At 41.3% G+C, this 11,238-nt stretch overlaps 1 protein-coding gene across 2 annotated transcripts; it reads left to right on the top strand.

Moving 5' to 3' along the window:
• The first annotated feature begins 1,916 nt into the window (after nucleotides 1-1,916).
• Nucleotides 1,917-6,068, top strand: tmem177 (transmembrane protein 177). Of its 2 annotated transcripts, none has more exons than XM_003443278.5 (3): nucleotides 1,917-2,061; nucleotides 4,611-4,878; nucleotides 5,148-6,068. In XM_003443278.5, exons 2-3 carry the CDS (start codon nucleotides 4,678-4,680, stop codon nucleotides 5,877-5,879), a joined length of 933 nt encoding a protein of 310 aa, XP_003443326.1. In that variant the 5' UTR covers nucleotides 1,917-2,061; nucleotides 4,611-4,677; the 3' UTR covers nucleotides 5,880-6,068. The 2 variants fall into 2 exon arrangements, with proteins under 2 accessions (XP_003443326.1, XP_013125667.1); XM_013270213.3 differs by lacking the exon at nucleotides 1,917-2,061 and adding an exon at nucleotides 2,475-2,599.
• Nucleotides 6,069-11,238: the final 5,170 nt, after the last annotated feature.

Raw genomic sequence — 11,238 nt, 5'->3', positions numbered from 1 at the left:
TCCTCCTGTGCTCATCTCTGCATGTAAGCCTGTTAATATTAATCAGGTCAGTATTATACCAGCAGCGTAACCGCGTTGGACTCTTCTGCTAAATATTTCATTACTTTGAATTATTAGACTCTACGGAGGGAAATGTGACCGCATATTGCAAGAGACATCTTTGAGGCTGCTTTCAGGCTGACACCAAATTCACACATGCAAAGTGTCAGCGACACATTTTTAGACGCATGACTGAGCAAAGCCTTGAATAGCTGCTGCAACATCTCCTTCCTGCCCTTGAAGTAAAGTGAGATTATCATATAAAGCTGTCCTCCTCTCCTTAACCTGTGATCCAGTTTGCAGCAGATCCTCATCTGCTCGTTTTATAATCCAAAGGAAGAGAACGGCTAAATAAAATCACGGCTGGACACAGAAAAGCAACAAGAAATCTGCCACCCTGTGTGTGGTGGAGCCACATCAGCTGGCTTAACACAGATATGGTAGCTGAAAAGTTTGTCGTGCACAGTGAGGTTTGGTGAAAAAGCTGCAGAAACGTTGTGAGAGAGGCTTTTAGGCTCACATGTGTACCATCAGCAAAGGACAGAAAATGCCTGTGAGGTGGCCCGGAGCTGTTTTCTGCTCTTTCAGCACAGTAACAAATTTGGAGCTTCAGGAAAATAACAGAGCTGGGTTTGGTGTTTAATGTGTGCACAGTGAAGGCTAATTAAGGAGAACTCGTGCACACTTAGAGGTGTAGAGCAACACTTGATTAATATTGAGTTTTAAAGCCAGAGATAGATGCACGAAAATTATGACCGCCCATTGTGGGTTTCTCCTTTAGGTTTGTGAGGACACAGAGATACTAACCAACCAATTATTTAAATCACAGAGTCACCCGGATGTACTTGTGCTGAAATTAGTCTGCGTAGTAAGGCTATAAATTGGTCAAGGGTTAGAGAGACAGTCTTCTGAAGTCTGTTCTATTAAACATGCAGTGATTTCGACCTTCGTGTTTAATGTTTTCCCCGATGTCACGAAGAGCACAATAAACTGGAACAGCAGAGAGATCATATTTTTGGTTGTGTTGCTTTTTACCTCGCCGCTGTGCAACAGGAAGCAGCATTTCGGATGTAACCTAGTTGTCCAAGCGCAACTTAAAACCAAAAGAAGGACACTGCCAGCCAACTATACCTCAGCTTCATTCATAGCAGTCAGTACAGAAAACAAAGTGCAAACCCATACAAAACACATACAGTCAGTTTGTAAAGCACTTTTTTACCATTTAGAGGACTTGATTTTTTTATGAAATAAAACAAAACAGGATGAGAAAATATATGTTGTTGAATTTTTCTTTTTTTTTCTTTGTATCATGTTTTTAATTTAATTTTAATTTCAGCTGAAATAGAAATTCAATAAAGGCTTTTTTTACTATTATTATTATTATTACTATTATTTATGAATTTATTTATTTGTTAGCCAGAAATGTTACACATACCGTAATATAAGGTGTATAAGCTTGACCTGTTGGTGCTGTACACTCTTTTCTGTCACTGATATCTTTAGTTAGACTAAATGTATAATATATATGTGAACAGAGCTTTAGAAATGCACACTGATTAAACATGTTCTGCTCTCCTAATGCTTAAAAATCAAGTTGAGCACAATGCATTAGGTTTAATAATTAATGTTAAGGTTGAATAATAAATAGGAAATTATTTAAATGTTCCATAACCGGACAAATAGTTCATGCAGCTTATTTATTTATTTACTAGCTTTGGTAAATGAATTCACAATGTTGTTAGATGTTGTTAAATATATAATTTTTTAATTGTGTAACAAACAGAAATTTTAAGAAAAGACTTATTAGCAAGACCACTTCAGAAAAACAAGTAATTCAAGATAATAATAATAACAAAAATTCACGTCAAATCAATGAGCCTTCTAACTTTACTGTCGTGAAACTGTCGTGAAACGCCATGACGACAGCTAAATCGCTTTCCGGTCACTGTTATGTCTCCATGCCGTGCGGCTGTCCTTGGAAAGTGTCTCGTGTGCGGCTCGTGGTAAAGATGCGGACAACAGGTGAGTGTCCACCGGAGCGGAAACTGAAGCAGGTGTTTCAGACGCGCTCGTGCTAAATGGAGAGAAGTGACTCATTTACGGCTGTGTGTGTAAGGGTTAAGGCTGCTGACGTCATGTGCAGTAAAAGCATCATTAACAGGCTCGTCGTTGTTGCCGTTTGCAGTGAAATACTTCACGTTTCATCAGTGACAGCCTGCCTGTGTGTGCTTCAGAAGCTGTTGGTGTGTCTCTGACGACCGCGGTCAGGTGTTAGGCAGGTGTTAGGTTGTAGGGTTAGCTCGGTTTAATTCACCTGTTTGCTAACAGCGAGTCCTGAGTGAAGACACGACTGACTATGATTAAGTTTGACCCCAAACTACAAAACAAGTTAGTCTGCGAGTTAACTCAGCGAGTTAAAAAAAAAAAAAAAAAGTGCAGAACCGCTTCTTTAAAGTCCATGAATGATGACGTCATTATCACGGTTGGGGATTTGACTTCATCCTGAACACTAAAGTTGTTATTTGGGACTGTCACCACGTCAGGTTGTCTCTGTGTGACTGTAAGTATTCATTTTAATGAGGTACTATAATACTACATGTACTGCTAAACTACTACAGACCATAGAAGGATGGCATTACCTCGGCCTCCAGTAACACTGTGAGGAACCTTGGAGTCATTTTTGACCAGGACATGTCCTTCAATGCACATATTAAACAAATATGTAAGACTGCTTTCTTCCATTTGCGCAACATCTCTAAAATTAGAAATATCCTGTCTCAGAGTGATGCTGAAAAACTAGTTCATGCATTTATTACTTCCAGGCTGGACTACTGTAAGTCATTATTATCAGGATGTCCTAAAAACTCACTGAAAAGCCTTCAGCTGATCCAAAATGCTGCAGCAAGGGTACTGACAGGGACTAGAAAGAGAGAGCATATTTCTCCTGTTTTGGCTTCCCTTCATTGGCTTCCTGTTAAATCCAGAATTGAATTCAAAATCCTGCTCCTCACATACAAAGTCTTAAATAATCAGGCCCCATCTTATCTTAATGACCTTGTAGTACCATATCACCCCATTAGAGCACTTCGCTCTCGCTCTGCAGGCTTACTTGTTGTTCCTAGAGTATTTAAAAGTAGAATGGGAGGCAGAGCCTTCAGTTTTCAGGCCCCTCTTCTGTGGAACCAGCTTCCAGTTTGGATTCGGGAGACAGACACTATCTCTACTTTCAAGATTAGGCTTCAAACTTTCCTTTTTGCTAAAGCATATAGTTAGGGCTGGACCAGGTGACCCTGAATCCTCCCTTAGTTATGCTGAAATAGACGTAGGCTGCCGGGGATTCCCATGATGCATTGAGTTTTTCCCTTCCAGTCACCTTTCTCACTCACTATGTGTTAATAGACCTCTCTGCATCGAATCATATCTGTTATTAATCTCTGTCTCTCTTCCACAGCATGTCTTTATCCTGTTTTCCTTCTTCACCCCAACCGGTCGCAGCAGATGGCCGCCCCTCCCTGAGCCTGGTTCTGCCGGAGGTTTCTTCCTGTTAAAAGGGAGTTTTTCCTTCCCACTGTCGCCAAAGTGCTTGCTCATAGGGGGTCATATGATTGTTGGGCTTTTCTCTGTATTTATTATTGTGCTATCTACTGTACAATATAAAGCGCCTTGAGGCGACTTTTGTTGTGATTTGGCGCTATATAAATAAAATTGAATTGAATAGAATAGAAGAAGAATTGTGCTGTCACTCAGCTCCACGGTTTTTGTCTTTCATTTAGATGAACTACACTTATGATAGATACTTTATTGATCTCTCAAGGGAAACTACTGCATTACAGCAGCATGTTACTCAATAAACATATTTTTAAGATGTAGAGATTTAAAAAAAAAAATAGAAAGAAAATTATAAATAAAAATGATGTTCAGTTAAAGAAGTCTAAATAATAAGACTAATAATAAGAGAGCGGGTGTGATGGGTTGTCCATGATGGAGAGCAGTTTGTTCAATGACCTCCAACCCTCGCTGACTCAGACGCCTCTAGATTCTGGCCAATGATGTTCCAGCCTGTGAATCAGTTTGTTGATCCTGCTGGCATCTCTGGCACTGATGCGGCCCCCTCCCAGCAGACAAGAGCAAAGTAAATGTCCCTCGCCACCGCAGACTGGTAGACGGTCTCCAACATCCTGCTGCACACTTTAAAGGATCTGAGCTTCCTACAGTAACTCCACTAAGGTTTAAATGTTTCCATGTTACAAAATACAGAAGAGGTGGAAGTGACTAGCCAATCACAGCCTGAGGCTTCAAGTTTAGTTGATTTTCAGCTTGTTGTGTGATTCTAACGCAGCTCAAGTTCATTTAAGTTTAAGATTGTAGTAAACTGTGATATCCACGTCGTGTGCACTGATGTTGTGTTAGCCCGCATGATGAGCCCTAACCTCAAATGAGATCGTGCTATGTGACATGTTAATGACATGTTCAGTTCCTGGGGGGAGGATGAGTCAGCACAGTGTCACAGTTTTTATATATCTGTGACATGCAGCTTGTTTTCATGGATGCATCGTCTGTCCTCTTCACAGATGTCACCAACTGAAGCTTGCTGCTGAAAACAACACGGGAGCCAAAAAAAGGAAGAAAATAAAAGCCATGGCGTCACGTTTCCTGAAGTACTCTGTGCTTCTCCAGAAGTACCGCACTCCGCTGCTCATTGCGAGCTGCGGCGGAGTCTTCGCCGCCAACATGTTCTACCATGTTTTCCCTGACGTCTCCTACCGTCAGCTCTATCAGGCCTGGCACAGGGGGGAGCCGGTCGTGCTGTCGGAAAAGCTGGAAAATCTTTTTCAGCAGGTTTTAATTTATCTTATTTTTTTCAACATCACACTTCAGATATGTTCAAAAGACTTCAGCTATAATCTGCATGCGATTGTCGCTGGAATTATGCATAAATATTTTTAGTTGCTGATGAGAGGAAAATAGCAGTAAAGATAGACGCAGGCGTCTGAGATTAATAACCATCATTATACACAAATCGTAACAAATTGTTCACAAAACATGAAATTTGTTCTTTCATGAATTTCATAAAATTCACATTTTTGCTTTGTTATTGTCATTTTTAGGTGCTGAAGGACTATGGCGTCAGCTCACCCAAGAATTTCTCGGCCTTTGCGTCCTTTGGCTTCCATCCGGTTGGCGCTGGCGTCCCGTGGCTTCCTGCGGGGGCCCAAATCGGCATGCCGGCTAACTTCAACAGCACCGACGATGACCCGAGTGGAATTACCAATCGCAACATTTTTATCAACGGCAAAACGGTGGACTGGAGCAGTGAGTCTGGTTCGACTCTAAAGGAGGCGCTTGTGTTTTCCCTCGACGCGCAGAAGTTTGCCATAGCGCGCGAGGTGGCCCGCTTGCAGTCCGGGGGACCTGTCATGAGCGCTGCTGTCGCTCCGTTCTGCCTGGGAGGGGTTTGGGTGTACAGCGTGGTGCTGAAGCAAGTTTTCGGGTTGTATGGTGGGCCTGCGCTGATGCGCGGCGCTGTGAACATCGTTGCACTTGGCATTGGTGCTGTTTCCTACTTCCTCACCTCAGACGCCGTCAGCCAGTGGCTTGACTATAGCTCGGACCGCCGTGCGGCGGGAGTGTCCCGCGATTACGCCAAAGGAGGGGTGGAGTTTTACGATAAAATTCTGTCCAGAAACAAAACGCTGCGCTCACTGATGGGGCAGAAGGGAGAGGATATGTACGCTCCCAGTGGGAACTTGTTTCCTGCTCACGTCCTCCAGCTGAAACACACGCCGTACACCTCCAGGAGGGAGCAGATCCTCGCTCTGCTGAAAGAGCAGAAAGTGTGAGAGAAGCGCTAACGATGGGAACTAAACTAGCAAGACTTTTCATGTTTTTTCTTAAAATTATGTCATCACGGATGTGCTGAATGTAATTTGTAATCAGCAAAGTCCTGAGGGGTCATGTATTTGCTGACTTTATGCAACAACGATAGCGTGTAGGGCACAGTGTATCAATAAACTGTTTCCCTGCCTGTGTTTGTGGTCATATGTGTGATCAGTTGTATTAGTCAGATGCCGGTAAGTGCTATTCCTGTTTCTCTCACTCAGGTGCAAAAACATACTCATGTACATACATGCATTTGTATCTTTCTATAATATGCTCTGGATGGATTTATACTGTGGGCTGCTGAAAGGTTATGCCTCTCTCTGTAAAACAACATTTTAAGCAAATAATCAGTGCATGTGCAGATTAGTTTCTGCCATGTGCAATAAATGCCTCAACATAGCAACTGAACCAGTGAGCTGCTTAGAAAAGGGTGTTACATTTGAAAAATCCCTGAGACCAATCAATTCAAATCACAACAACAGTCTCCTCAAGGTGCTTTATATGCTGTGGAAGAGAGATCGAGCCTAATAATAACTAATGATTAAATGCAGAGAGGTGTAGAAACACCCAGTGCATCATGGGCATCAGGGTCACCTGGTCCAGCCCTAACTATATGCTTTAGTAAAAAGGAAAGTTTGAAGCCTAATCTTGAAAGTAGAGATAGTGTCTGTCTCCTGAATCCAAACTGGAAGCTGGTTCCACAGAAGAGGGGCCTGAAAACTGAAGGCTCTGCCTCCCATTCTACTTTTAAATACTCTAGGAACAACAAGTAGGCCTGCAGAGTGAGAGCGAAGTGCTCTAATAGGGTGATATGGTACTACAAGGTCATTAAGATAAGATGGGGCCTGATGATTCAAGACCTTGTATGTGAGGAGCAGGATTTTGAATTAAGTTCTGGATTAAACAGCGAGCCAAACTAGCTTTTCAGTATCACTCAGAGACAAGATGTTTCTGAGTGCACAAATGGAACAAGGCAGTCCTACACATTTGTGTAATGTGTGCATTAAAGGACAAATCCTGGTCAAGAATGACTCCAAGATTCCTCACAGTGTTACCGGAGGCCAGGGTAATGCCATCCATGTTCTAAGATGTTTAGGGCCGAGTACAATAACCTCAGTTTTATCTGAATTTAGAAGCAGAAAATTAGAGGTCATCCAGGTCTTTGTCTTTTTGACATGCCCACAGTTTAACTGCTTGATTCAGCATGGAGAAACCAACATGGGTATCGTCTGCATAGCAGTGAAAATGTATGCAGGTTTTCTAATAATGTTACCTAAGGGAAGCGTGTATAATGTAAACATTATTGGTACAGCAGTGCCCTCTGTTGGCCAAATGTGAACAAAGAACAACCCCACAATAAAGAAGTCCATGTGCAGGGCAAGGTCTGCGTTTGTGCCTTTTTAAGAACCAGTCCACATTTCAACAGCTTTGGGAATGACTGTTATGTGGAGTTTCCAGCAGAGGTTAGGGGTATTTTCCATGGGAGGAAATCATGGCTGATAAAACCTCTGTGCAATCACTGCCGATTCTCTTGCTGTCTGCTCTCCTCTGGCCAGTGACTCCAATTTTAGGCACAGCAGTTTTTTTTTCCTTAGAAATGCATGGAGTCTGTTTCAGATTTTGACCTCCCAGCATCTCACTGGAAAAGGGGATGTCATTAAAGTGTTGGCTCACCACCTGCTTCTGTAGCAAGAGTACAGAGCAGGTGAAAGAGAGCCTGGAGAGGTGGAGGTTTGCCCTGGAGAGAAGAGGAATGAGAGTCAGGAGTAGGAAGACAGAATACATGTGAGTGTGAATGAGAGGAAGACTGGTAACAATGTGAAAAAGTTGAAAATTGAAATTCTTGAAAATGTCTTAAAAGTAAAAAATATGTCAAGTGGGTGGAGACGAGTGTCAGAAGTGAACTGTGACAGGTGGAGAGCAGCGGGAGGGAAAGGGAAGGTTTACAAGGTGTTACTGAGACCTGCTGTGATGTGTGACAGGGACAAAAAAACAGGAGGCCGAGCTGAAGATGCTGGACAAGATTAGAACAACATCAATCAGATCATGTTCAGTGTTTTGAAGACAAAATTAGAGATCCAAGGCTGAGATGGTGCAGCGGAGGGAGAGTGGATACACCGGGCAAAGGATGCTGAAGATGGAGGCAGGAGAAAAAGAGCGAGACGACGCTGGAGGTATGACGGAGGAGGTTGCTAAGATAGGGTGATGGAGCAGCTAAAAGGAGAAGAAGAAGGGTCACCATCTGCTGCTGCCTTTGTGCCTTCAAATGGAACCTGAAAGTCTCAAACTCTATTTTAGGAATTCTTCCAAAAAGAAAACACCTGATTTAATGTCACGATGATAAAGATGGAGAGTCCAAAATTTGCCAAAGCTGACTGCAAAAGCCACATAATGCATAAAACCTGACATGAGTCATCCTCATCAAACCATTCAGTGGCCCTTAATCAACAGGAATGCTTCACCACCACATAAAAGCATTGATTGTATACAGAGATCCTTAAACCTGTAAGGGGGCAATTACACCTCCCAGTTCAGAATAAATAACTCCTAATGACTTTAAAGAGAGGGCTACTGTAAGGATCCACAATTTGCGCAACTAAACTGTTTGGTGATAATAATCTTAACACAGCTTACAGTGACTCACTCGGATTCCCTCAGGTCACCCGTCTGCATATTAACAAGGTTCACATATAACGTTTTAATTACACTTCTAATCTTATGCCCCGTGGATTGAGCTAAATATAGAAGCATGCAATTAATCGTGTTGTAGATAGATGTGCAGACAGATTTGTTATTTTGTTTTAACATCGCTGTCCTTCAGTGACACAGAAGTCTGTTTCACCGTTGAGTGAATGGGATCGTGTGCAGGTACATGCTCTGATAAAATCCAGACATAAGATGCGTGAAGATGGGAGAGGTGGTGAGGCAGAACGAAAGCGTGACTGCATTCTTCTCAAAAATATCCACCATCCTTGGTGCATTAGTGCCCTTGAGCAACATGCTGAATTCGTTCCAGCTCTGTGGTTATGCAGCACATTGTGGGCGTTGACATGCCGCAATATTCATCTGGAAATGTTCTAGCAAATACACAGGATATAAATGTGTTTTTGTTTGTTCTCCATCAGTTCATACTATGCTGGAAAAATGATGAAGTTCAAAAGAAAGCAGGGGAGCATTGAAAACAAGACAAGAAGCTTTTAAAATTCTGCTCCACTCCATCAGCTACAAAGCAGCTTTTGAATTATGCAGATCAACAACACTGGGGTCATTGTCTTCTTCTTACTACTGCGCTTCATCAGCTTACCTCATTGTGTTCCCCACAGAATTATCCCAACAATGGTCCATTGTTTGCCACAGCGTGGCTTGTTTCTTTTGCTAACCACTTGAGGGCGGTATAACCCAGATTACCAACCTACTGTCTTTTAGAAATGAAAGACAGGGAAACAGATTGATGAATCGATGAAATGTGCAGCCTTGGACTTGAAATGAAAGAGAACAGGTACTTTTATTCTGAAAATCACAGCTTTTTGTCTCTAGCAGAGAGATACAGAGCTCCCTGCAGAGCAAACATGGAAGGTGGAAATGCTTTGTATGTGTTTGTGTGCAAGTTAAGGGGTCGGGCACCTACTCCTGGTGCAGTTTGTCAGTATGTATACAGGAAAATAGAGAAATCAAATGCATTTCAGGTATGCAGAACCACCTATATATATTTTTTATTTCAATGCAATATAAAACTCTGCATTTAAACATTGGTTATTATTAATCTCTGGCTCTCTTCCACTGTGTGTCTTTTGTCCTGTCCCCCTCTCTGAGCATGGTTCTGCCAGACATTTCTTCCTGATAAAAGGGAGTTTTTCCTTCCCACTGTCGCCAGCTGCCCACTCATAGCGGGTCGTCTGACTGTTGGGCGTTTTCCTTTGTATTATTGTAGGGTCTTTACCTTACAATGTAAAGGGCCTTGAGGTGACTTTTAGTGTGATTTGGCTCTATGTAAAATGCTGATTGTTCTGTTATAGGGCCAAGCATTTAGGAGTCGTCATTATAACAACTTATGCTGCAGTTACAATGAAGAAAAACTTAATGAGTACATTCAGAAACATATTCGACACACGTTACTTTATTCCCAACATTCTATGATAAACATTATTAGTGTCATCTCCTCATGTCAATGACAGTGGAGGTTTTGCCCGACATTACTACTGTATCACATTTGATACGTGAGTTTTTGTACGTTTTGAGACTTTTACATCATCTGTGTTGTTTTTCCTCTCGGATAAACATAAATTAATTGCACATTATGGTTTCAAGTAATCAACTGGAAAATAAAAGCTGGTAGCAGATTTGATACATAATAAAACTCATTTATGGTAATTAATATTGATTTTTTTTGTATTTGTCAGAAGGTTCAATAAACACTAAAAAAATAGAGCTTTGTCCATTTTTTACAGTGTCCATGGCAACCTCACACCTGAAACTGGTTGTACAGAGTACACTTCTGTCAGTATTGCGTTTGGTAAAACGCGGTCAAACTTATTGTATTTTGAAACACATTAATATGAAGAAGATGAAAGAAAAAATGGTTAAAGATAATACACAGGACACATGTTTTAGATGCATAAAGGTTGACGTGTCTCACACCAATTTCCATCAATCTATTAACAGACATAGTTAAAAGATTCAGTTCTTCACTGAAGCTTTTAACCATGAAGCCAACTTCTAGTTAACTGGCAAACAAGCTGAGCCTTTAATGTTACACCAGCAGAAAAGAAACTGAGGACAATTCAAAGTCATTTTACACTGTGAGCCACATAAAGCCTACTTTGATCTAAATGGGCTGGAACAGTGAAACTCCCCTTTCTGTAGATATTTTAATATAAGAAAAAGAATTGTAATTTCAGCAGTATGTCTGAGTTTTTGTTCGTGATAAAGAAATGATGCTGTAGTAAATGAAAGAAATCTGTCAGCATGGCTCTTTGGGCTTAACTTGTAAGAAATAAATGTGCAAAATTGCAGAAAAAACTCTGGTATGTCATTCTCCAGACTGTCCTGTCATCATAATATAGAACGTTTTTCTTAAATCACAGAAAACTTTTTTTAGAACTCTGAAATCACCAAAAAAATTAAAAAAAAATTCTTTATTAGTTTGTGAAAAACAAGACCTTTTCTGTAATTTAACTATCACTTTATTTACACTGGGTTAGTGTGAATAGGAATTGGGGAGGTCTTTATTATTAGGAAAAGCTGCAAAACCTTTGAAAATAAAGTTAGAAGTTCAAAAATGTATCTCCTTCACGTTTTCCAAAGCAGTCCAACGGGCTG

The sequence above is a fragment of the Oreochromis niloticus genome, linkage group LG16 (assembly GCF_001858045.2).
Source record: "Oreochromis niloticus isolate F11D_XX linkage group LG16, O_niloticus_UMD_NMBU, whole genome shotgun sequence".
Taxonomy (NCBI): Eukaryota; Metazoa; Chordata; class Actinopteri; order Cichliformes; family Cichlidae; genus Oreochromis; species Oreochromis niloticus.
The sequence above is the reverse complement of the archived record's forward strand: the minus strand, read 5'-3'. Positions and strand labels throughout refer to the sequence as shown.